General features: G+C 42.4%; 1 protein-coding gene across 1 annotated transcript; it reads right to left on the reverse strand.

The window, feature by feature from the left end:
* hoga1 (4-hydroxy-2-oxoglutarate aldolase 1) lies at positions 1 to 27,760 on the reverse strand. The gene is made up of 7 exons (XM_028601202.1): positions 27,189 to 27,760; positions 23,534 to 23,662; positions 21,766 to 21,893; positions 20,122 to 20,256; positions 12,224 to 12,320; positions 2,489 to 2,622; positions 1 to 1,354 (listed from the first exon to the last, which is right to left on the reverse strand). The coding sequence occupies exons 1-7, from the start codon at positions 27,409 to 27,411 to the stop codon at positions 1,205 to 1,207; spliced, it is 996 nt and encodes a 331-aa protein (XP_028457003.1). The 5' UTR covers positions 27,412 to 27,760; the 3' UTR covers positions 1 to 1,204.

The following is a 27,760-nucleotide window of genomic DNA, read 5'->3' on the forward strand; positions in this document are numbered from 1 at the left end:
TGTTATTGAAGTGAAATCATATTTTATTGTCAAAACAAGTGCACATACAACATTTTTCTAACTTTTCAATGTACTGAATTTTTCTATCTGTACTATTGGGAGGTGCAGCAGAGAAGCAACTTGACCGTACGACAGTGATTTTAGGGTAAAATAAAAAGAAGTATGAATAGAAAATGTAACTTAAAATGCAACATGAGCAGAACCTATTAAAAAAGAACTTCGAAGTTGTATCCATTTGGTAAATCTTTGATTTGATTCAGGTTTTATTTATGACAGAAAACGTAAGACGCAAGTGATTTTTAGGATCAAACCTCCAGTATATGACATACTGTACAGTATATGAACCTAATTAAGTTGATTTTTGGTATTTTTATGGGGGGCAGCAACAGATTTATTTTTGTGCCGCGTTCCTAGGGTTGGGCATCGTTTAGATTTTAACGATTCTGATTCTTCCTTTCGATTCGGGCTCTTATCGATCCTCGACTCTGATTCTTCGATGGGTGAAGTTGAAACGAGTCACATGCTTATTTCTCAGATAAGAGGACCATTTTATTTTATTTTGACGCAATGGTGATTTACAGGCTTTTTCAACGTAAAATAAAGCCACACTAGAGCGCTGCTTACTGTGCTCCGCGGCTGCAACACAACAAGCGCCTGGAAGTACGGCCGCCGCTACGGAAACCCAAACATGCGCGTGTTAAATTTGGAACCGATGATAGGAGCACAGCGCTGTGAAACGTCAATCTACTGTCAGCGGTTATCAGAGGACGCAGGTGACCGGAAACAAGAAATAAAAAAACTGCAGATACTCTCATCGACAGTCATCAAGTTGTTTCCTGTATATTGGTATTTTAACTTCAAAGACATAATAGACACTTTATGATCCGTTTCTGTGTGAAAGGGCCGCACACACCTCGGGTAAAATATACAAATGGAAGACGGTCCTATTTTTACCCTTGTAGAGCGGATCTCTGCGGAGCAGGCGCACCTCTGACAGTTTCATTGATTATAGTGGAAGCGTATTTTTGGAACATCAGCTCCGCATACATGCATGCAATGTAGCTGGCCTGTAAGGGCTGACCTGCCACACACACACACACACACACACACACACACACACACACACACACACACACACACACACACACACACACACACACACACACACACACTCTGTCTCTCTCTGCCCGTCACCCGTGTCACCTCACAGCCAGCCGTTGGAGGAGAAGTCCCGCCTCAGCTGCTGAGCCTCGACCTCTGTGAGCGGCTGAAGAGGTGATCGACAGGCGCCGCCGTGGAAACCAAACCACTCCATCGCCTGCTTGAGGGCGGGGACTCCCAACTTCCTGGTCACCTAGCAACACACAGGGGCGATTCCAGGATTTTTGTCGGATTGACAGCACTATAGCCCAATGGATAGATATCATATTTCACAATCATATTTCAGAGCACCAATCAGTCTCCATACCCCCCCTCCCCATCCCCTCCTCCAACAGGAAACTGCCGTGTGGTTTCAAAGCTTTATCGATAATGCCACTTGAAAATCAGACATATTTGCGATCGATATTTGGCCGCGGAGCTCCCTGCGGGCCGCGTGTGACCTGATGTCACAGTGAAACCGGATTTTAACGATGAGGCAGATTGACGGCATCAGGGCAGCGACATTTAACCCACCTTCACAGACCCGTTAGTAGCCAGAAGCACTGCTGTTGATCAGGTGCCGTTTCCTCACACATCTCACTCAGGCTCAGAACACACAGCAACACAACTGTGTGCTGTTGTTTTATTTCATATTAACGTTTAAATCTGTTTATGTGTTTGAATGCACCAGTCACGAGGAAAAGTCCTCGTTAAGTGTGACTTACTGTGGCAATAAACCTTTTTCTGACTGTGATTGTGAAAGGCCAGCCCCCGTCTCATTTGGTGCAGATTTCGGTTTCATGTACTGTAGAAATGGACTGGGTTTACCATCTCTAAATGGACAAGATCCGGTCTTTAAACGTAAAAACAATTTGTTTTTCTTTATATTGCCTTGAATAGGATGCCTTTCATTCTGTCTTTTTGTTTGTAGTTCTTACCTTTACAACGGTACTTGAAGAAATTAAAAATCAATGTAAGTAAGAGGTAGAAGTACTTATTTTACATCATATTTACGTTAATGAGAGTGATTTCAATTTGGAGTTTTAATTACACACACATTAGGTGACTTTTTCTAGATCACGTTATGAAAAAATGGGAAGCAGTCTTGTTTCTGGGCAGACTGGACTTCATAAAATATAGGAGTTTCTTCTTTGCAACAAATCCTGCAAGTTCTACAAAAGTGCAGTTTTTTTTTGTTGTTGCCGAAAACAGCCGTGGTGTGTCTTAACGCACGCAGGTTTAATCAGGCTCGATCAGTTCTACCTCTGAGGACTGTGACTAACCCCGCCAGGCTGTCAGTGTGGTGTCTGCGGATAAAAGCGTCCCCGGTGCGGCAGATGGTACTCACGGCGGCGTTGGGCTCGATGAGGCGCTGCTGCAGGACTCTGGCTTCGTCCCAGCGACCGGACACGCACAGACGCTCCAACTCGCACAGCTCCTGGCCCAGAACGTTAGCCAGCGCACACACTCCGCCAACCGCACCTAGACACACACATCACAATCCAGAGGCAAAGGATTAGTATATAAGAAAGAGTTGTTGTTTTTTTCGCTCTTTCCATTTTTTCCCCCCCTCATACAATGAGATATGTTCTTGACCTTTCCAACCACAAAGCATCCTTTCTTGTAAAAACGTGTGTCTCGATAAAAAGGAAGAAAAAGAAGAAAACAAGACTGTGCAGCCATGCTCGTAGCTCTGTGAGCCTGTACTTAGGCACAGCTGTGCTTTAGACTACTGACTGACATTGAGACCCGAACGAAATGTAATAGAAATGTAGGCAAGTTGCTTTGTATGCTGCACCTCTCACAATACTACATAAATGGTTAGACCAGTGGTTCTCAACCTTTTTTGGGCCAGCGCCCCCCTATCCATAATGCAGGTCCATAAACCCCCCCATCAAATAAGATTTAGATGTAGGCTAGTTGCCCCAAATATTAATGTTTACGCCCTAATATTAGGCCTATTATTGTTGTTACTATTGTTATCACAAATAATCAAAAAATCATATCATTAAATGACAATCAACATATTTATTAGTTTCCCAGATGTCAAAAACCCATGTGAATATAGAAATTATATTTACAGGCGTTTAAAAAAATGCAACCATTTGACATTCAATTTAAATAAAGGCAGCCAATCAGAACGAGTAGATATGTAACATTTAACTATAATTAGGTAAACAAACACTGACAGTAGCCAATCAGAAACAGCTAGCAATTTAACATTCAAATCTAAATCTATAATCGAATTGTTCCAATGGAAAACAAGCTGGCACTTATCAAGGGGTAAAAGCAGAAGGATTAACTTCCGAATGGAAATAAGTTTACAACCTTTGAAAGTTAGTGCAAGCCTTTTTTGATGCTTAGAACAGTATAGGTTAGAAGAGTCTAGGTTAGAACAGTATAGGTTAGAAGAGTCTAGGTTAGAACAGTATAGGTTAGAAGAGTCTGGGTTAGAACAGTATAGGTTAGAAGAGTCTGGGTTAGAAGAGTCTGGGTTAGAAGAGTCTAGGTTAGAAGAGTCTAGGTTAGAACAGTATAGGTTAGAAGAGTCTAGGTTAGAAGAGTCTAGGTTAGAAGAGTCTAGGTTAGAACAGTATATGTTAGAAGAGTCTAGGGTAAGAAGAGTCTAGGTTAGAAGAGTCTAGGTTAGAACAGTATAGGTTAGAAGAGTCTAGGTTAGAAGGGTCTAGGTTAGAACAGTATAGGTTAGAAGAGTCTAGGTTAGAAGGGTCTAGGTTAGAACAGTATAGGTTAGAAGAGTCTAGGTTAGAAGAGTCTAGGTTAGAAGGGTCTAGGTTAGAACAGTATAGGTTAGAAGAGTCTAGGTTAGAAGAGTCTAGGTTAGAAGGGTCTAGGTTAGAACAGTATAGGTTAGAAGAGTCTAGGTTAGAAGAGTCTAGGTTAGAACAGTATAGGTTAGAAGAGTCTAGGTTAGAAGAGTCTAGGTTAGAAGAGTCTAGGTTAGAAGAGTATAGGTTTGCTATCGCCTGTCTTGCAAGTAAATAGCAGAAAAAAACGTTTGGAGAAAACGCAACCCCACGTCGCGCTGCGTTTTGAGGAGGTGTGAGAGTCCCGTACAGTAAACAGTGACATCACTGCCTCTATCGCTTCCAGAAGAAAGTTTTAAAACACCAAACACAAGCTCTGAGCTGCCCGGGAGTTTGGGGAACAGCTAAATGTTTGCCAAACAACAACACACAGTCGATATCTCTCGCTCGTCTCTTTTCTTTCTCTTTTTCTCCGTGAAATGACTCTCACATTACTACCACACTAAGAAATACGCTTGATTTTTTGTAAGGGAATAGTCCCCATTAGAATTATACCTAAAAGAAGAATGGTCTAGAGTAATATGTATAGGGGTAGGAATTTGAGTTTGAAAAGTGACTGAATAAGCACACAAAATATTTAATTTTGCACTGCTAGTTTTATTTTACCTTACTCTTATTTATTTATTTTTCTTTATCTTTTTCCTTTATGTGACTGTTTGTCTTGTATCACTTGTTGTTTCTTGTCTCACATTAAAATAAAAAATTAAAAAATTAAAAAAAAAAAAAAAAAAAAATGTAGGCAAGGCAAAAGATTTGCATGTGTATAGTCAAGTTAAATCACAAAGGAGGGCTGCAGCATAGACCTCTCATCTTAGTGAGCAGGCTTCAACAATAAGGGCCCGGGGCAAGTAAAAGGCCACATTGGGCAAGTAAATATAACAACCCACTCTGGGTCCAAAATTAGCTCCATCTACTAGCCACATGCTGGTAAAATATGCAAATGGATAGGTAGATTAGCTTCACTCACCAGCTAAAAAACAATGGGTATCTATTGAGTATTCTATATCCACGATGTTCCACTTCCGGGACTGCTCTGGTGCCGAAATATCGCTGGATGTCCGTTACCTTCCGCTGTTGTGTTAATACACGGTATTTATGCAATGACAAATAAAGCTTTTATGGGCTCCGTCGGGCGCTTAGCACCGCCCAAGACGATTGTGATTGGTTTAAAGAAATGCCAATAAACCAGAGCACGTTTTTCTCCCATCCCGGAATGTCGTGTGGACTAGCCAGACCCTCCTCCGCAGCGCTGTGGAGGAGGAAGGTCTGGCAATGCGAGACTATCTATTGGGTGGCTGGTACATTCTGAACATTCACTAGCCATTTGACTGGTGGACAAAAGAGTTAATTTTGGACCCCTGAACCCACTTGCCATTGGGGCAAAAAAAAAAAAAAAAAGGTTAAATCTTCTTTTCCGATCATCACTGTTATCATAAATTACGTTATCGTTCTCTTGCCCCCATCTGCATGCCCATGTCGGAGAATACTTCGTTGAATGATGTGATTTAGAAGTGCTGTTGGCCAATCAAGGCTTTGAGTTCTAGTGACACGTGACTGGCAGCTGTCCTGTTAGGAGAAGAAGAAGATGATCGCTGTGTACGAGCTAAAGAGAGTGTCCTGGAAGGACTTTTCTTGGGCAGCAGTAGAGGATGTGGTTGACACAACTAGCAATAATAGAAAAAACTTTTTTTTTTCACTTGCCCGAACTGACAAGTACAAATAAACCTCATCGCTGAACCCTGGTGAGACCCCACATATTCACCCTATTTGCCTAAATCTGTCAGGAGTGAGGCAAAGTTCACAAACCGGAACGGTAGCGATCTTAGCCCAGAGAAAACTGGACTGGCCGACATTACATCGCTCTGGTTTTCTCTGCTATAAAAGCGTCAGACGCAGCTAGAACAACGAAGCAGCTGGGATTCTTACTGGGTTTAACATCATGACATCACATCACCCATTTTTATAGACTCGCTTTTATGTGATGTCGTCTTTTTATTGTCGTCTTATTGTTGCTTTTATTTTTAGTTTAAATGATTTTGTCTTTTGTCTTACCGTTTGGCTTTCTTCTGTTGCATTGTCCTCTAAGTACCCTGTTTTTGCTTTGTCTTTTTGACAGTTTTTAAAAGGCGTTAAGGAACTACAGATGCAAATTAGCTAACTCTGGTGCAATGCATTAAATGATTACATTTATGTTTAAATTGTACACTGTCCCTAACAAATAAAATTGAAATTGAACACAAATAAAATTATTATTATTATTTCCGCATACAAACCTGGTCAAGCCTTTAAGGGTTGCACTCTTATTCACAACAAATTGTTATAATTTGGTTTCATATTCATGTTAAGTTGAAGCAGGTGGCCTGATAAATCACGTTTGATCAGTTCACTGTGTACCGCACTTTGTTCAGTACGTTTAGAATATTAAACGCAAATTAAATATAAATATACTGTAAATATTAAAGCAATCATGCGCGGTGCGCTGTTAGCATGCATTGCAAAAGTACAAGAAGCACTTGAGTTGCCAAAGACATGGGAGAATTTTCCTCGAATCCTCAGAGAAGCGTGTAATCCTTCAGCTGGAGTTTTTTTACATGACACGGTGTGGACAGAATTCACTGTTCAAACAACTGAAGATAAAACGCAGCAGAAGGAAACGTCTGGAATGTTTTCTGCATGGCTCCAGGCTGAACATATACTCCTCTTAAATAAAGGCATTCCATCACTGCCGTGGTTGGACATCACTGCTGTCAACGCACAGACACATATCATTTACTGACAACGTTTTTCAGAATCGTTTTTCGATGTCCAGCGTTTCAGGCTTCCATCCTGTTTTTTTTCCTTCCCTGACAGATCAGTAGGCAGCAGGGCTTCATATGATGTCGTTTTTTTTATTTATTTATTTTTTATTATTGACCGAGCTAGATACATATACGTTTTTCCAAGGCAACAAGATATCATGGCCTTTCAGTGTGACATCTCTGTCTCGGTGGAGAGTCGGCCGCCGTCTGTGGCCTCGGAGTCGTCGTCGTTGTTGTTGTTGATGATAGTCGAGCCGGCGGCTGCTGATGGACGGATTTGCTGTCTGATTTCTGATTTCTGTTTTCTGCGGCCCGCCGCCGCTCAGATCACACCGCTGACTGACAGCTCGTCAACAAAGACAGAAGCCTGGACTGAGACAGACGGGAGGCAAAATGGGACTCAAGATGTCCAGGGAAGTGGAAGAACGGTGGAACGAGGTCTGTAGGCCAGAACCAACTGAAGCAAACACACACACACACACACACACACACACACACACACACACACACAGACAGACACACACACACACACACAGACAGACACACACAGACTCACACAGACACACACACAAACACACAGACACACACACAAACACACAAACACACTCACACACACACACACACACAAACACACAGACACACACAAACACACACACAGACACACTCACACACACAAACACACAGACAGACACACACACAGACACAGACACACACACATACAGACACACACCACACACAGACACACACACACACACACACACACACACACACACACAGACACACACAGACAGACACACACAGACTCACACAGACACACACACAAACACACAGACACACACACAAACACACAAACACACTCACACACACACACACACAAACACACACACACACACACACACACACACACACAGACACACACAGACAGACACACACACACAGACACACACACACACACACACACACACACACACACACACACACACACACACAGACACACACCCACACACAGACACACACAAAAACACACACACACACACACACACAGACACACACACACACACACACACACACAAACACACACAGACACACAGACACACACACACACACACACACACACAAACACAAAGACACACACACACACACAGACACACACACACACACAGCCAGCCCTAGACAATTTGGGGCCTTAGGCAAGATTTCAGCTTTTTCTGAACGTGTTGTCCTCGAAATGTTCGGACTATTTTCCCGACGTTTTTGTTGCGTTTTTTTCCACGTTGTGGGGTTTTTTTTTTTTTTTTTTCAGATTTTGACTGACAGGTAGACGGCCGACCCCTTTCAGCCCGACTGGTGGGGGTGTTGAGAGCATGGATTCAGACAACGGAGACACAGTGTGGACATATCTATTAATCACTCAATCACACACACACACACACACACACACACACACACACACACACACACACACACACACACACACACACACACACACACACACACACACACACACAACCAGTTTATGGAGATGAGAACATGTCAGGGAGCAAAGATCAGAGAACTGTGGAAGAATATGTGTGTGTGTGTGTGTGTGTGTGTGTGTGTGTGTGTGTGTGTGTGTGTGTGTGTGTGTGTGTGTGTGTGTGTGTGTGTGTGAGAGAGGCAGGGCTGGCAGTGGGAGAAGATGACTCATTAGGTTCCTCGATGCCTAACGTGTTATCTAATCCAGGCTTACAGTTCAGCGTACGTGGCCGTCATACCGACGAGGTACAAGACATGGTTTCATAACGCTGCTGCAAAGGGTTGCTGATGTTTTATGATTTACTCATCTTCAAATGAAAGACGCCATGCCTCACCGCAGCATGAGAAAACCCCGACTAAACTCGGGCTGATTAAAAAGCACGACAGTCCAGATAAAAACAGGCCAATTCTTCATTTCTGAAAGGTTGACATATTGGACATGGGAGGAAAAAGGCTTTTAATGTGAAAGTCTCTTGAGCATAGGTGAAATACAAATAGTAAAATACGTAAGAGGTAATGACTGTCTCGCTCCACATTATCCCGCTTATCACACGGCTACTCATACAGAGGTTACCTGCCTGCGTCATGGTCGGGACGGTTAACTGCACCGCTGAAAAGCACCGCTTTCTGGCGAAAACCAGGTCGCCACGCTAACCGTGGAGCTACCTAGCGCTCTGTTGGCACGGTTGCCGTTAAGGCGCTGACGCACCAACCTGACTATCGGCCGTCGGACAGTCTGGCGAGGATCGGTGAGTCGAGTCTGTTCGGTGTGTTCCGTGCCGTCGTCAGTCAGAGGAGCCGTCTACCTTCATTTTAGCCGCTTTGACTTGTGGGCAGTCGGACTCAGTGACCAATCTGATTGGTGGAGCGCTAGCCCTTGACTAGCGAATCAGTGCACGAGAAAACCGGAGCAGACGACGCCAGTGTCTTCTTGTTACTAGCCATCGTATTTTCTTCCGTTCAGCGAGTAACGATGATCCTTCTTGACTACTATCACCACTCTCTGATGAAAACAACGAGTGGCGACAGCGTGCTCTGTGTTTACGAGGTCTACAGAGATCTCCCGTCTTTTCCGGTTGTCATTGTTTTTGGAGACAATACAGATTACGGCCGCCTGCTGTTATGGAGACGTATTATCAGTCCCTCCAGAAAAACGCGATTATGCGATCGCATAATTCAACACATAATCAGCCAAAGTCCGCATATTTATGTGGGGGGGCCGCATTTTTTCAAATATGTCGCACTTTCGCCGCATAAATTGCCAATTTCCGCGCAAAATTGCGGGGCTTGCATGATTTCATAATCCCCGCATTTTCGTTACAAAAAAGTCACATAATATATCTTAACAGAAAGAAAAATGTTGTGTTTACTTCACACAAGAGCAGCCATTTTCCCCTGTTGCCATGGGAACGTTATGAAGTGACGTAATTATGTCATCAAATCACTTTTTTTTTCTCTTTTTCATCAAACCGCAGTTTTTGCAAGATCCCGCAATTTCATCGCATGAAATTGCATAAATATCCCGCATATCCCATTGCATTTTTTAAGGATTTTTCCCCGCAACAATCACAAAAAAAACTCATTTTCTGGAAGGACTGTATTACGTCTCACGAACGCCCAGAACGTACGCTCAAGTTGGCATCCGTTCGGTGTGTTCCGAGGCACTTTTTGAGCGCCTCGGGGAGACCGGAGCCGAGGGATCAGTCCGACGGTCGGCCGTTGGGTTGGTGTGTCAGAGCCTTTAGTCGCCGTTAGCGATCCATGTTTTCTCCATCCTCTCTCTCTCTCTCTCTCTCTCTCTCTCTCTCTCTCTCTCTCTCTGTCTCTCTCTATCTCTCTCTCTCTCTCTCTCTCTCTCTCTCTCCCTTTGTGATCCGCTGAGCTCCGTATGAGCACAAATATTGATTTGAAAACGACTTAACTGATTTAAAAATGGTCCGCCAGGGTCTATGATGAGAACTCCGCCCATGGCAACAGTCTGTTGTTCTGTTATACAGACAGAGCAGACTAGTACTGTAATTGACCGAATCAAGTACTCAACCAGGCCGTGTAATAATGTACTGTGAGGTTGCTTCAGAAGGGTTTGCTGGTCTGAATTCTAACTGTAAATGGGTCTCTTCTGTTTCCAGGCTGTGAGTAGTATTATGGTTGTGACATTCAGACTCTCGAGTTCTGAGAAATAGAAACTTCTGAGACTCGGTTTTCACGGTTTTAAAAACCACTTCCGGAAAATACTTCAAAGAACTTCTTTCTTTCATTTTATTGGAAGTGTGTTTGCACAGTTGTGCACCGACATGCACGAGCGTGAATCTATCCCGACACTCAGCTAGTAAAATCTGGGCACATCAGACATTCGTCTCCTTTATGTTTTTGTGAACATTTCTCTCTTGTTATGGCAATAAAATTGCTAAGTAGGACAGTTTTGAAACATCTTTTGATGGTGTATTAACTACTAGGACGTGTGTAACTCTACTTTTTTGTTTTATATATTTTGGCTATGGCTATGTTTGCCAAACCCATAGCTCATGAAGTACAAGCTTTGCATTGTCATTCATCATTCATTAAGTAGGAGAGATTTTCAAACAGTTTCCTGCTTTCAACTGCAGACGCAAGTTCATTAGAGTTGACTCAATGATCTTTGTGATGGATTCAGTCTCTCCAGTCATTTCCATGCCTTTGCTAATTGATTTTGATAGTAAAAGTAAATGAAGCCATAACAGCTGCTTGGCACGGATGGATTACTTAACGGCCTACGGGGCACAATAGAGCTGTAATTGGGCCTTAAAAGTTTGGCCCGACAAGGCCTGAGCCCGACACAATTCGGCCCGAGCCCGACAAGTACATTTAGATTGACAGCTTTTTAAAAGCTCGAACCCGTTTACAGCCCGACATTATTCAAATGTGCACACGCGCACACAGCTCTTTTGCCTTTTGTCGAGAAGGAGTCATTTATACATATTTTAACATCATTTATTCATGACTAACGTCGGCTATAGGCCACTTGGAAGCTGGAACAAGGAAATAAAATAAGTCCTCCAGTGGCCAGCCTCCACTTCACCACCTCAGCATCCATTTTCGCGCTAATCAAATAAAGTCATAAAGTCAGACTCAATGGTGAGTGAAAGCGAAGCAGAGGGACAGACTCAGAGCTGTAGCCGAGCCAAAGAAGCGCACTTTTGAATGAATTAACTTTATTGGTTATCAGGCAACTGAAACGCCGATACAGATAATCTGCAAACTTTCAAAAGATGGCCCGATAATCGACCAGGGCCGATAATCGCAAAATGACCACAGAGAGACACAAAACAACACAAAAAAAGAGGCAAAAGCATCACAAAGTCTGTGTGTTGCTCCTATGTAGGAAAGATGGTGGGGCCCATCGTCTCATCATCCGTCCGTGCTGCTTAGAGTAGGAACTCAATCTAAAAATGAGGACATGTTTAGGACATGTATCTTGTGAAACTCAATATCAGGATCACGTCCCTAAAAATCTGCACATTCAGTAGACGGTGACACGCGATCCGTTCAGGAAGCTGCTCCGTTCATTTGGAGTGGGAGCGAAATCTGAAACAACTACAGGAAGTGACACCGGAACGCAAGGATTTATGGGTTAGACGGAGGGCGGATGTTGACATCTGATAGCCAGCCGTTTTGTGTGGATGACACATTTATCAAAGCACCCACACAAAAAAAATAAAAAAAATAACCTAGATATATTTGTGAATAATGTGGTCGTTTTCTTTACGCTTGTAATTGAGGACCCAAAATGAAAGGGATACAGTACAAAAAGACAACTTCTGCCTTTTGGTTGGAGATAAAAGAAAGAAAGAAAACAAACAGTAAGGGAGATGGCAGCCCGGGGGATAAGAAGGCTACAGACCGCTCCCTGTGAGGAACAACAGCGCTGTTAGTTACAGTTAGTCCCGTTTTAGGGCTTCTTACCAACACAATAGGCGGCCATGAGGAACCCTGCTGAGCCCGCCAACACCTGGAAATCCTGCGTTTTGGTTTTGTGAACAATCAGGCCGATCCGGGAGATCTGAGGAATGAGTAGAAGAGAGAGAGAGAGAGAGAGAGAGAGAGAGAGAGAGAGAGAGAGAAGAAGGTAAAAAATCAGAACCATTTCATCGTCGGCCCTCCTCCCTGCTGTCAGGACTAATATCTGGTATAGTTTTTTTTTTTTAATCCCCTGGAGACGCTGTCACAAGAGACAACGACAAATCCAACATCTCACAGGGTAAACAAATCGCTCAAATTGAGACGAGCGTCGACTCTTAACACGGTGGAGGTTTTGGGGAAGAGGGGATGGTATCAGATCCAGGAAGAAAAAAAAAAAAAAAAAAACAGACAAGTCCCAAGTGAGAGAGAAAAAAAAAGGGAATCAACTTCAAACGAGGAGGATGGGGAAAGGCTCATGAATAATTGATAAGCTCCCTATTTTGTTTTGCCTCTTTTAATTCTCTTTTGTCAATCCGGATATGAAGCGCAGAATCCAAATTACACCTGAAATGTTCAAAGCGAGCAAGCTGCTCTGCACATGAAACTGAAAAAAGTCTGCAGGGAAAACCTGCATCCTTCCAGGTTTAAGTCTCCATCACCATTACCGCTGAGGGTCTATTTATAACCTCCCGGGGGTGTCAATCAGTTTCCCCCGTATCAGTCATTTCAAACACGCAGGACTGTAATTGATCAGTCAGTCAGTCAGGTTCTAGGAATCTCCCGCTGGGCTCCTGAAGGCTGCAGCACTCCGGCTATTATCCATACAGCCGGAGCAACCGGCTGCCCCGGTAACAGACAAAAAAACACTCATTAGCTCTTCTTTTTTTTTTTTAACCCTCCTGTTGTCCTAGGGTCAAATTTAACGATTCTATATCAGAAATTTGGGTTTCTTTCAACCAAATTGTCAAAAGAAAAACGCATGTATGGTTCCGTACAACGCTCGTCACAAGTAGATTAAATCATCAGCTCGCTACTTTCATTGAATTTGGGTGTTTTAGTCAATTTTATAGCATTTGGAGAAAAGAAATTGATAAAAGAACGTCAGAAAAAAACGCCGGGAAAAAACCCCGACAAAAACATCAGGAAAAGTGACAAAAAACTTGGGAAAAAAGTGACTAAAACGTCAACACTTTTCCAAAACATCGGGAAAAGCGACAAAAGTTTCAATTGACATTTTTACACAGAAAAGCTAAATTGCACGGTCGACAGAAAGACAACACAAGGGTTAATGCTGCATTCCAGACACAATTTGTAGCCCGTAAGTTACGACTTCAAGACACAACTCACAACTTGGTAGCGTTCCAGGCAGTCACCACAAACCTTTTAGCTAGCATTAGCTAGCGTTAGCATTAGCATTAGCTAGCGTTAGCGTTAGCGTTAGCGTTAGCGTTAGCTAGCGTTAGCGTTAGCGTTAGCGTTAGCGTTAGCGTTAGCTAGCGTTAGCGTTAGCTAGCGGCTACCTACCGTTGACATTAGCCAGCGCTAGCTGATACTAGCGATTTCTAGTCGACATATTTTGGGCTTCATTTAATAAACATAACCTGTAGTAGTACAAATTCGCATGTGAATCTTGATTACAATGTGCGGAATTACTTTACGTTGCCTATTTATGTCTATTTATTTATTGGAACGCAGCATAAGTCTCATTATTGTTATTAGCCTGCAGAGGGTGAGTTCACGCAAGCACAGTAAGCATGGTCATCTATGCATTTTGCGGTTATCTCTGTCAATTTGATAAACAAAAATGTACAGTATGTACACAAACCCCAATTAACAAAACTGCTTTAAATATTAAGATTTAAATACTGCCGTTAAAACGGTACAGCCAGAGATTAGCTCTCATATTAAAAAGAAAATTCCTCTATGTAGGAAAAACCCTGCTAACCATCTCCTGAAGGTTGTGGTCTAATGATAATGCATTATCCCCCACAGGTTTTATTTATCTAAATTATTGATTATTTCTGTTGCCTCAGGGCAAAAATGTGCAATAGGTGTATAAAAAAAAGAAAAGAGAAAAATCTGATTTCAGTAGAAAAATCACATGCAACATAAGCATTAGATATGCATATATGCATTAGAACAAACGTTTTATGCGAGAAACAAGCTATGCAGTTGCTGAATCGGTCTTCATTTGAGATCGGCAGCGGTCAGTTTAAAAGACGTTTGGGAGTTTCGAGTGGCGGCGAGTCTAACTGGACGCCACTCATTTGCATTAAGTAGTGAAATGAAAACTCGCTGCAAGGCTACGAGAATGTATCGCACGGCTGCTTACAAAGACAATGAATGGGAAGCGTGGAAAAGAAGATCGCTACGAACGCGTACCGTAAGCCTTCAGACATACGTTTTATCTACTGATTTTACGTTCTGTGGCGAGGCTTCGAAGCGTGAGTCGAGAAATCCCGGATGTTTTCCGTGAAGCGCGGATCGAGGCTTGTGTGGTTTTAGACAAATGACGTCGTCGATGACATCCGAAGACCCGCTGCCCGTCCGTACCACGTGAATTGACATGGTTTTATTACACATCCGTTATCTACACAGGCAACATCACTGCCCTCTGCCCGGTTAAACCACCACCACTTTCTAGTTTTAGAATAGCCTACTAATATTACCCCTTCTGCTATTATTATATTATGACAAAAGGATCGATTTACACACGTTTGATAGCCGCATTCCTCTCAAAGAAATCTGTTTATTATACAGTCATGTTGATTATATTATACCAAAAGAAAATGCACATTGATATAAACACAGAGGTGGAAATTGAGTTTTTTCTTCATCGTTATTTCTAAGTCTTTACTGGTGCAAAATTCTGTCAAAAACCATCTGATGTAGTATATCACAGATCACACAGACCATCTGTAATATATCTGCCTGTTTTACACTCTGAAGCCTCGGGAAATTAACCCTTATGCGAACCACTTTGCTCATCGCTCACAGACGTAAAGTAAAAAACCCAAAATGTGTTGGCAACCAGCGTGGGCAAGAGGAATCAGATTAGAGGAGATGAAAGTTTGAAGGATCCCTGAGGGGGAGGATCGTTAAAGCAGCAAATATCTTAACTACATGACAAGAACATTTTCTTTTGGTCTTTTAGAGAGTTCAAATTGGAGGCAATTAGTCTTTCCATTCATTTTTTTCACAAAAAAACGCAGCCGGCCTGTGGCAAAAAGGTGAGACCTACTCAACTTTTGGAGAAATGCAACCCTGCGTTACGCTGCGGAGGCCAATCATGTAACCGAAGATCAGACTTGTCTGTGTGTTTTGAGCTATGGTTTGAGGCGGTGTGAGAATCCCGTACAGGAAACAGGAAACATCACTGCCTTTAAAGTGCTCATAAGATGCTAGTTTTTTTAAGTTCATAATTGTATTTAGAGGTTGTACCGGCATAGGTTTACATGGTTTAATTTAATCAAGTGAGGCATTGCACTTCTGTTCCATCTTTGTTGGGAGTCGCACATGCTCAGTAGCTAGGTAAGGACTACTAGCCAGTCAGAAGCAGAGTATGAGGGCGTGCCATGCTAGCAGCTAGGCGAGCATTATAACGTGTGTTACAAAGTGACGCACGTTTGTCTCTGAAGTAAAGGCTGGACTACAATAGAGCTGTTTGGAGCAGTTGGTGAACAGTGTTTTCTGTTGGAGATGGTAAGTCCCTTTGGGGGGACTTTGGACTTTTTCACTTTGTAAACCTATAACGTGCACAAAAAAGATATATAACACGATAAAGGAAAGGGAAAAAGCTAAAAAGCATAATATGAGCACTTTAAAACCCTATGAGGGTAAAAAACAAAACACAAGCAGTGAACTGGCCGGGAGTTAGGGTTGTAGCTGAATGTTCCCTGCAACAACAAAGCACCCGCTGTGTCTCACTCGTCTCTTTTCTCTCTCTCTCTCTTTCTCCTGTGAAATAAAGCTGCCTTCAAGTGCGGTCGGAAACATCGAAATCTATAAACAATCTGGCCGGAAAACAGTAATTGTGAAAAATAAAGTCTGCTTGTGTTACGTTGGGGGGGGTTTAAGGACATAACAGGACGTCACACAAATGGGCCGTTTCATTGACACCCGCCCCCCCCGCCGCCGCACAAGCTTGCGGAAAATCGACAGATTGCTTTTTTTGGTGTGAATGCCCACTTAGGAAAGACTGGTGGATGAAAAATCTCAAGTCTGAAGTAGGATTCGAACTCTAACCCATGACTGAACCTGCCAGCTGACAAACCTTGTTTTCACCCTCATATGTCCTATTCATTTATTCACAAATGACAGTCTCTCTCAAGAGAGAGTTGCAGAGATAAATCGATTAGTTGTCCACTATTTAAATTAATCTTTTTAAACGGTTTGAGTCATTTTTTATGAAAAAAAAAAGAAAACAATTCTCTGATTCCAGCTTTTCAAAATGTGAATATTGTTCTAGTTTCTTCTCTCCTCCGTGACAGTAAACTGAATATCTTTGAGCTGTGGACAAAACAAGACAGCAGCTGAGAGAATCTGGGAACCGTGATTTGATCCTCTAACAAGCTCTGTAATCAGAGTCTCCGCTGGAGACACTCAAATGTTAGCAGCAGTGGTGGAAAGTAACTATTATGCGAAAGTATTGTACTTTCAGTGCAATTTTGTGGTACTTTTCTTATTAAGAAACTGGCGGTCAGACAGGACACAAAACAAGAGAGCAGAAGCTTTTTTCACATGACAGCACGACCAATCACATGCTGTTTCACATCAATCGTGATGATCATGCAGTGAGAGGCTGCTGTGAGACAGCTAGAATTGGCCTACAAGCCTGTCCGCACTAGACTGGATGCCTGCCGAACTTAGCCCCGCCCACAACATTTGAGGTCGGGAAGTTCGGTCTGGACTTGATCCGTTGTGGAGCAACTATGCTCGAACCAGAGCTGTTCGGACCAATCAAATGACGTCATAAGGAGAAGATTCCAGATCGGCCCATCTGAGCTTTCATTTTCTCAAAGGCAGAGCAGGATACCCAGGGCTCGGTTTACACCTATCACCATTTCTAGCTACTGGGGGACCATAGGCAGGCTGGGGGAACTCATATTAATGTTATAAAACCTCATAAAGTGACATTTTCATGCCATGGGACCTTTACATTTATCTTTGTAAGTAAAACAATGTGCGGGAGTTTTTCTGCAACTTTTGGCCTATACTCGCCCCACTCCGACGCACCTGTGTCACGTTATAAAAAAGTATTCTTCTGTTCAAATTGACTTTGGCTAAAAATTAACCAGATTTACTTTGAGCTAAACCATGTGATAAATGTGACATATTTTTGATAAAGTTATACGTGTGCAAAGTATTTTTCTGTTCAAATTTACCCTGGCTAAAAAAAAAAAAAAAAAAAAACACTTTACTTGAAGGTATCTACATAAGAGTGACATGACACTGTCATGAACGTGTCATAAACATTAAAAACAAGGTAAACACGTTTATGACGCTTTTAGTAAGTGTCATTTGGTTTTTGTCATGACAAGTTATGGTTAGGGTTAGAGTTAGGGTTCATGTGTCATGACTGTGTCATGACAGGGTCATGTGTTCATGATCCTGTCATGACACTCTTATGTAGATACCTTCAAGTAAAGTGTTACCTAAAAATGTAACATTTTTGATTAAGGAATAATCTGTCAGCTAGCAGGAGCTGGCTGATGTGGGGAAAAGCTGTGTGCCACTCATGTTCTGTACAATCTTTCAGCAACTTGTCAGCCTTCCTCAAATTGACCTATCTACCCATGTTTTCTGAGTTTGGCCCTCTTCACGCCTACTGTTGAGCGGGGGCCGCTCTGTGCTTGAACTACACCCACGCTCCTGTCTCCCAGCAAGTGGACAAACATGTTATTTCCCAAATCAGAAATCCATTTGCAACTTCTTGCAAACACTTCCCACACAGACGAAAAGGCATTAAGGGCTCAGCGAGAGCGAACTGTTCTTCCACCCCCCGCCCCACCCCACCTCACTACTAACCCCTGCAATCATCCCTGCAGGATAAAAGTACACACACACACTTTAGTTTTAGGTTCTTCAACAATCACCACTCTCTTCTCTGCAGCAGGTAGTTCACTGGAAATGGGCCGCGAAAAATCAACACAGGAAGACAATGCTCCTTCTGATTGTGCAGCTTTCAGCGTGCTAGCGTTGCTATTTCATTGCTGCCAAATTAGCGTTGCTTTGCATCGTTTTACTTTTCTCACGCCGTTTCACTTTTGATACCAGCTTATGAAGTTGGTAAAAAAAAAATACATCCAAACAATATGTCAACCATAATGTCTAGATAAAATGAAAAAAAAAAAAAAAAATCACTCACTCTGGTTACAGGTGTAGTTGGTGATGAGATGCGGGTTAGTGTATGCTGGAATTAAAAACTTAGCTTTAGTCTGATAATCAAGTATTGGTCAGTCCCTCCAGAAAAAACGTGATTATGCGATCGCATAATTCAATGCATAATCAGTCAAAGTTGCATAATTATGCGGGGGGCCGCATTTTTTCAAATACGCCGCACTTTCGGCACATAAATTGTCGATTTCCGCGCAAAATACGCAGGGCTTGCATAATTTCATAATCCCCGCATTTTCGTTGCAAAAAAGTCACATATATCTTCGCAGAAAGTTGAAAAATGTTGAGTTTACTTCACACAAGAGTAGCCATTTTCCCGTTGCCATGAGAACGTTATGAAGTGACATAATTATGCGACGTGAACATCATCGAAAAGCAGGGTGTTGGGGAAATCACTTTTTTTTTTTTCCTTTTTCATCAAACCGCAGTTTTTGCAAGAACGTGCCGCATAATCAAGGATTTTTGCCTGCAACAATCACAAAAAAACTCCACATTTTTCTTGAAGGACTGACTGGCAGTGTTTATGAATGGAATAAATAGAAACAACATTGATTTATAAATCACACAACTATTTATGAGGGTGTCCAAACACTTAACTGTGTGACTACTAGCACAATTGTGTTTAAGTGCACATCATTTTTGAAAATAAATAAAAACAACATTGATTTACACATCCCACAACTATATAGTAACAGTAACAGTTGAAAATAGGGGCAAGGCTGCATGACTTTGGCTATATTGAACAAGTAACGTATGCGGCGGACCGTTAGAGGTATGTAAGTTTTAACTGGCTACACCAGCTACACACACACACACACACACACACACACACACACACACACACACACACACACACACACAAGTGTAGGATTGTGTGAGTCACACAGGCGAGAGGGGGAGCTTCTGCTTTGGGATTGTTGTTGGTTCTTCAGATTTTTTGGAGGCGGCACAGCGCCGTGATACTTCACTCTACTCTCAGCTGTTATCAGAGGACACAGGTAACAGGAAACCAAGAAATAAAAAAACAGAAACCCTCAAAATAAAACTGCCAATACGCTCATTGACAGCCATTAAGTCGTTTCCTGTATATCGGTAGACTGTTGTTCCCATCAGTCATTTAGACACAAAAACACAGGAAAATTGGTGTCCAGGTTGAAAAACACTGTGGTTACGCTTCTATCTAGCTTCGGGAGTTTTTTTAAAAGTCTTAATACTGCTGACAGGGTTGGAAAAGCTGATCAGTTATCAGCATTTCTCAGACTTGTCATGTCACAGCAAAAACTGGCCTCATTGGATGTCGTCCAACTTTGTCCGGTTAATATCAAATAGCTCGATGCAAACGAGAATCCGAGCCTGATCCATTACGGCCCCCGTAAAGGTCGACGAAGCATCGGAGATAACGTTTCTCTACCTGCAGCGCGGTGCCACCTGCACTGCAGCGGATCAGGATTTCTTAATGACTCACACGTTACAAGATGAAAAGATGTCGAGGAAGTGGTTCTTACATCTCCTCCGCTGTCCTTAAGGCCCAGGATGTTTGGGTGCTGAGACAGCTGCACCACAGCGTCCAGCGGCAGCTCCAGGCCCGTGTTGGCCGGTACGCTGTACAGAACCACCGGCACCGGGCTGCTGTCGGCCACCTGCAGGGGCACACGCAGAGAAATCACCACCGTGTTCTAGAGATGGTCCGATACCGATACTGCCTAAAACGCTGGTATCGGTATCGGGAAGTACTGGAGTTTATGCACCGATCTGATACCACGTAATAAAGCCCTAAAGAAAACCTACGTTAAAGTAGTTTATTTATGTTCTTTTTCCGTTATAACTGACTGTCCAACTGGAGAATAAAAGAAAGTTCTGGGGCGTTCATTGTTTCTGTTAGTCCCTGTTTCACAAAGAGTTTAACCTGAGCCAGACTGACATCCATACAGGGATAGTAGTATACAGTTGTCAAAACATAATAAAATATATGAAGCACTGGTATTGGATCGGTATTCGTTATCGGCCGATACGCAAGTTCGGGTATCGGAATCGGTAAGTAAAATCGGGCCATCTCTACCATGTTCCAATCCCAGACTTCCCCGTTCCTTCCCTTAATCTCTCCCTTATGTACAATAAATCCTATAAAGCCTCACCAACAAGGGCCCCACTGACTCGGACTAAGAATTTCTTAACCCTTGTGTTGTCTTCCCGTTGACCATCGACCGTCCTAGCGGGTCAACATTGAAAATGAAATTTTTTTTGGCGCTTTTCCTGACATTTTTGTCACTTTTTTTCTATGCTTTTGGCGCTTTTTTACATTTTTTGTCACTTTTTTAAATTTATGCTCAATAAACCTTACTTACATGACATTATACCAAATTTTGGAGTTAAAAAAATGCAGACATTATACATTATTTTTACTATTAGTTAAGAATAGAGATGGCCCGATAACATTATTTGCTTCCCGATACCGATTCTGATACCTGAACTTGCGTATCGGCCAATACCGAGTACCGATCCGATACCAGTGTGTCATATAGTTTGTATACTACTACCTCTGTATGGATGTGATATTATTTCTATCTTTGTTGTCGGTCTGGCTCAGGTTAAACTCTTTGTGAAACATGAACAAACACAAACAATGAATGCCGTAGAACTTTCTTTTATTCTCCAGTTTGACAGTCAGTTATAACGGAAAAAGAACAGAAATAAACTACTTTAACGTAGATTTTCTTTAGGGCTTTATTACGTGGTATCGGAACGGTGCATAAACTCCAGTACTTCCCGATACCGATACCAGCGTTTTAGGCAGTATCGGAGCCGATACCGATACCGGTGCCGATACCGATACTGGTATCGATACCGGTATCGGAACATCTCTAGTTAAGATCAGAGGATGTTGTGGTGGATGTCAGGATATGGTTTTGAAACCATTTAAAAACATTTTTTAAATGCTATAAAATGTAATAAAACACCCAAAAATAATCATTATTCTTGTTTGTATTTGTTCCATACAATGTACATCCATGTTATTTTGGGGCTATTTGGTTCAAAGAAACCCAGATTTCTGATATTGAAAACGTAGAAAAACGGGTCAAATTTGAGCCGAGGATAACACAAAGGGTTAAGTCAAGAACAGTACTACTTGTGCTGGACGGTCAGGTGACCTTTGTGAAGTGCTGGATCAGAGCGCGGCCGTCCATCTTGCCCTTATAGAAGCACGGCGTTACCACGAGGACGACGTCGGCTCCGGCTGCCGCCATCTTCTCCGTGAGCTGCACTGTGGCTCTCGTGGCTGAACAGACGAAAGAGAAGAAACTTTACCGTTCAGATTTGATCTGCGCCCTTTTTCGACTGCACAACACGTCCCTCTAAACCCTTTTCATCACAACCAGAGTGCAAGGACGGCAGGTGGAAATCACAGGGGGACTCATGGCCGCAGGAGGTTTCATACACACTAGCTATGTCCCAATTCAGAGGCCTTCAAAGCCCACAAAGGCCAAACCGAGCGGTTTATAATAACTCCTTACAACACAAAGAAGACAAAGCAAGTGCTGTGTGTGTGTGTGTGTGTGTGTGTGTGTGTGTGTGTGTGTGTGTGTGTGTGTGTGTGTGTGTGTGTGTGTGTGTGTGTGTGTGTGTGTGTGTGTGTGTGTGTTGCTTTCTAATCATCTCATATTGTAAGGTTGTATGCTTTCTCATTTTGCACTTGTGGCACTGTGGCTGTCCAATGTATCTCTATAGTATTTATTTCTATTGCCTTCATTGCATTGGAGGCCTCGTATGTATGCATGTATATGTTGCCCCTCATATACAAGGCCCCCATTCATCTTCCATCACCTGTACATTCGTCTCTTTTACAAACCGAGGCGTCAATTTCCATACACGGTGTCGACACAGTAAAGAGAGGAGGAAGCAGGGCAGGCTGAATACAGTAGGAGTGGTAGCAGTATCTGCAGCATTTCTGGGTTGAAGGGCCAAGGTTGGGTAACAAATACGTCGCTGGAATATTTATTGAATAAACATCTGTGAAATAATTGATGAAGTGAGAGCCCAGGAGGTCTTTGCATCGTCAGTGCGTGCAGGAAGAAGAGAGTAAACGCTCCTCTCTGTGTGAATGTTCATTATGGAACGGAACAGGCAATGAAAGTGCTAGACTCCATTTGACTTCAATTATCAGCCTGCAAGAATGAATGGCACTACCCGCCTCATAATGACCTTCAAATCAAGATCTATATCGGAAAACACATGTAGAAGGCAATTACAGCTCCACGCACACACACACACACACACACACACACACACACACACACACACACACACACACACACACACACACACACACAACAACCAACATACTATCATTAAGGATTTATCATTATTTATTTATTTCAGTGTCAGCGAGTGTCAATTTTTGATGATTGTTTTTTAAATGTCAAATATACTGTATATTACCACCACTGCTGTCTTGAAGCTAACTAATTATTGTCCATTTGTTTAACATTATTTATCCCTGAACGCATGAAAAAGATTTTCATAGTCATAGTAGTAAAAGAGAATACTCACACACTAGGGCTGCTCAATTATGGAAAAAAAAAGAAAATAATTGGTCAATATTGAAATCACGATAATTTAACACGATTACTCGTTGACTTCTGGAAAGATATTGCAGTTATTGAACTTAAAAAGCAGTGGGAAAAGTTACATAAATCAACAGTAAAAAAAAAAAAAAAATTGCCTTGATACTTATATATATATAATATATATAATAATTGCTTTTCTCGATCATTCTGTTTTTGTGATCATTGGGAACCGTAATCATAATCACGATTACATTTCGAATTAATTGCACAGCCCTATCTCACTCACACAGACACACACACACACACACACACACACCCAGACAGACAGACACACACAGACACACACACCTACATTCACAGCCTGATCCGGCCACCAGCAGTTTGTCGGTCGGCAGTGATCTCCTGACCGTCTTCACCACCTCCACCCGCTCCTCCTCCGTCAGGTACGGGTACTCCCCGTTGGAGCCCTGAACCACCAGACCTGCAAGACAAAAAGAAACATATTTCATTTTTTTGACCTCAATGTATGTTAATCTGTCTGACTGTCTGTGCCCAACTAGTCTATAGCGACGACGTTCCACTTCCGGGATTGTTCAGGTGCCGCAGGATATTCCGCCCATTTTTTGTGTTGGCGTTCTAACCTCCGGTGGATTTGTGAGGACTATGGTTAACTGCTCCTCAGATCTCTGCAGGGTAAATCCAGACAGCTAGCTAGACTATCTGTCCAATCGGAGTTTTCTGTTGCACGACTAAAACTACTTTTGAACGTACACGCGTTCCACCAACACAGGTTCTGTTGGAGCCATTACACCACTTTGTTTTTGTGTTTATAGGCTACCATGTTGGTTATGCCAATTAATATGCTGTTTTATGTTTGAGCACTGGGTGGAGCATTGCCTTTGGGAAGGCATAAAAGGTAATCACATATAGCTGCAAACTGAAAAAGGTGACACATCTCTTCTCCCCTTTCGGTCCGGTAGATACCAGTCGTTAAGGCACCGGTGCCATATTAGCACCGGGTCTCGGATCCTCCCCAAAAATAAACACTTTTCGGATCTACACGATTTAGCTGGATGACATTTTCCCATTCAAAACGGCGATTTTCGCCAAAAAGCGGCTTGTTTGCATTGCAGGTATGTAATCAGCCACAGGTACACATATGTGTGGAAATTGGGGAAAGCAGACAGTTTTGTGTCAGCCGTGTCAGGTTTGCGTGTCTTTGATTTGTGTGCAAAAGAAAATGAATGGAACTAAACCAGTAATGAAATGAAATGTATTGCTTGTGCGACGGTGAGCAGGCCGTTAAGGAAAATAAATGGGTCACAGCACCGAAATGCAGACAGATTGTGGACATTGATTATCGGCACGCAGAACAAGCAAGTTCTCCCCTGATCCCACCTCATTGGCCTAATGTAGGAGTTGATAAAAGACTCTACAAGTTCCTTCCCGAGGCTGTTTTGCAGAGGCCCCGTCCGCCACCCAAGATGATTGTGATTGGTTTAAAAAAATGCAAATAAACCAGAGCACGTTTTTCTCCCATCCCGTAATGTTGTGTGGACTAGCCAAACCCTCCTCCGCAGCGTTGTCTCTCAAACTGGTGGCCAGAGAGGCTTTACATTTATTTTTATTTTTTTGTGCCGCCATTAGACCAAACGTATACCTTTGAAAACTATTCTGTCATCTACCCACAACAATAACGACTGTACAAGATAAATCGGAAGAGATCAGGCCTAAGTAGAGCCAGCACTCTTCTTTTTGTTCTCTTCTCTTTATTTACTTCTTAATATTGGAACGATAATAGCAGTAGCCTACCAGAATTGGTAAAAGGAGTAATTATGTTACCAGTAACAAGTAAGTAATAATAGTAGCAGCAGTAGTGTTAAAATCCCTACGGTGGCTGAGACGGTTCAACACAAACGCAAAAGCCGCAACACAAACGCAAAAGCTACAACACAAACGCAAAAGCCGCAACACAAACGCAAAAGCCACAACACAAACGCAAAAGCTACAACACAAATGAAAAAGCTACAACACAAATGCAAAAGCCACAACACAAACGCAAAAGCCACAACACAAATGCATAAGGGACAACAAAAGTGAGTGACAACAGAAGTCAGCGTATGAGCAGGAGGAAATTTCTTGCATGTTTGAGAAGTAATTGAAATATGGTTTCTTGCTAATTAGGATTACCGTACTGTTGCTATGTGAGTGTCACAAATAAGCAATGTTGTTCAATATCTTTGTATTTTCATGTATGTACTCTCCATATAGGCTACAAAGGAAAGTGTGTGTGTGCCTATTTGTAGGGGTAAGACTAAGGACATGCAACAAAACCATAGACTGTACAAATGGTAATATACAGTCTATGAACAAACCCTTTTACATGGCTTTAAATACAGTGTAAACACAGGAGTCCACAGTCTGAATTCTATTTATTTTTATTAGTAAGCACGAAGCAAGGTCATTTTTAAATTTCTGGGTTTATTTCATTCAGACCAACCCATGTACTGTATGTGTGTATGTAGGACATATAACGCCCCTAACACTATAATAGGCAGCATATTGAAGGTAAAACAATTAGCATTCACTTTAAACATCTGTTTACAGTAAACATAACCACACACACACACACTTTCCAAACCAACAGTATCGAGGGAATTTGCCACTGGGATCTGATCGCTAACCAGATAGATAACGGTTAACAAGTTACAAGCATGTAACAGTGGGATATAATATTTGTGTGATTTAAACAGCTTCACTAAACGTGACAAACTATAGACTTTAAACGTAGGACTCGCGGGTAAAAGACGCTGGGCGCCATTTAGATAACGTTATAGCTGTAGCTTCGTAGCCTAAATAGCAGAGTACATATGAAAATAAAAAAAGATATTGAACAATGCTGCTTATTTGTGACAAACACATTGTGACAGTAATCATAATGAGCAAGGAACCATGTTTCACTTACTTCTCAAACAAACAAGAACTTTCCTCCTCCGGCTCCGTTTGTCAACCACATCTGCTTCCAGCTTATGTATTTATGTTGTGGCTTTTGCGTTTGTGTTGTGGCTTTTGCGTTTGAGTTGTGGCTTTTGCGTTTGTGTTGTTGCTTTTGCGTTTGTGTTGTAGCTTTTGCGTTTGTGTTGTGGCTTTTGCGTTTGTGTTGTAGCTTTTGCGTTTGTGTTGTGGCTTTTGCGTTTGTGTTGTAGCTTTTGTATTTGTGTTTTAGTTTTTGTGTTTGTGGTGTGGCTTTTGTATTTGTGTTGAACCGTCTCGGCCACCGTAAAATCCTTATATCCTATTAAATATTTTTGAGTTGTGGACAAAAAAACAAACATTTGCGGACGTCTTCTTGGGCTTTGGGAAACACTAATCGACATATGTATATAAACCAAACAACTAATCAGTTCATCGAGAAAATAAAAATCGACAGATTAATCGACAATGAAACTAAAATTTAGTTGCAGTCCTAAATAATAATTTCAGAGTACTACTACTAATGCCAAATGTATTAGATAGTAGCATCAGCACCGTTTATGTAGTACATGTAGACTGTGGCTGCTGTAAAAATCATATTTGTAGTAGCCTAGTAACAGAAATCCACCAGAGGGCGACAAACACACGCAGGCCTCCAGGTGATTTCTCGTTTTTTCCTCCGTGTTGAACTTTGTCCTCTCTATCAGGTCCCTAAGCAAATACTGAAGGCGTACAACCAAGGTCCAAAATTAACTTTTTTTTGTCCACCAGCCAAATGTCTAGTGAATGTTCAAATGTTTACCAGCCACTCAATAACTAAGGTTACTTCCATAAGTCTGCCCTCATGTGTAAATCACTACCAGTGTGACTTAAAAACGCTAACACTCTTATTGTCTAATACTGTGCACCATCCGGGTCCTTCTCAGCGACCCCTGCACCTCAGACTCTACATTGGGAACCTTTCTAGACTCTTCTAACCTTCCAGAAAAGCCAAGTTTTGTTTCTTATTCTGCGCTCCCTTCTCCAGGCCTGACCTTTAAATGGTATCTTGGCATATTTCTGCAGGTTTCCCTCCAGTTTCTGGTAGTCCACGTCCTCCTTGGCGGTGAACGGAGTGGCAATGGGCGGATAAATACCGCTGAGGTCCAGCCGGACAGCTGACGCTGCTGCTGCGTGGCTCTGGGTTCGTTTCCATGCCGACAGGTGAACTCCTCTGTACACGGGACTCAGGCTTCTCCATAGCCGTACAAGAAGCATTGCAAAGCGGGCAGAGTGGCCGAGCGGCTCGCTGACTGTGTGCGAGGTGGGACTCTGTGCAGCTGCTGCAACCGAGGACGGTTAATGACTAACCCGCTTTTGTAAATATTGACCAGAATTTGTAATTTCTCAACAACTTTGAAAGTGTCTCTCAACTCTTAAAAACGACTCTGTTCGCGCAGAATGAAGCGCGGCTTTAACCGGCTACTTTTCGCTCCGTAAAATTCTGGCTTTTCTGTTGATTTCACACGGTTACCTGACACACGTTTGACATGTTTGTCAGGCGGCTAGAAACAATGATTTTCAGCACGCAATGCAACCGGCTAATGCAACAGATCCAAAGCTCCGC

The sequence above is a fragment of the Perca flavescens genome, chromosome 2 (genome assembly GCF_004354835.1).
Source record: "Perca flavescens isolate YP-PL-M2 chromosome 2, PFLA_1.0, whole genome shotgun sequence".
NCBI lineage: Eukaryota > Metazoa > Chordata > Actinopteri > Perciformes > Percidae > Perca > Perca flavescens.

Excerpts from the sequence above, each read along its gene's own strand:
- hoga1 (XM_028601202.1), bottom strand. The coding sequence starts at position 27,411 with ATGCTTCTTGTACGGCTATGGAGAAGCCTGAGTCCCGTGTACAGAGGA. Across the intron at positions 20,257-21,765 it reads TGATCCAGCACTTCACAAAG|GTGGCCGACAGCAGCCCGGT; the intron begins GTCACCTGACCG and ends GTGCCCCTGCAG. Across the intron at positions 1,355-2,488 it reads TCATCGAGCCCAACGCCGCC|GTGACCAGGAAGTTGGGAGT; the intron begins GTGAGTACCATC and ends GTGTGTTGCTAG.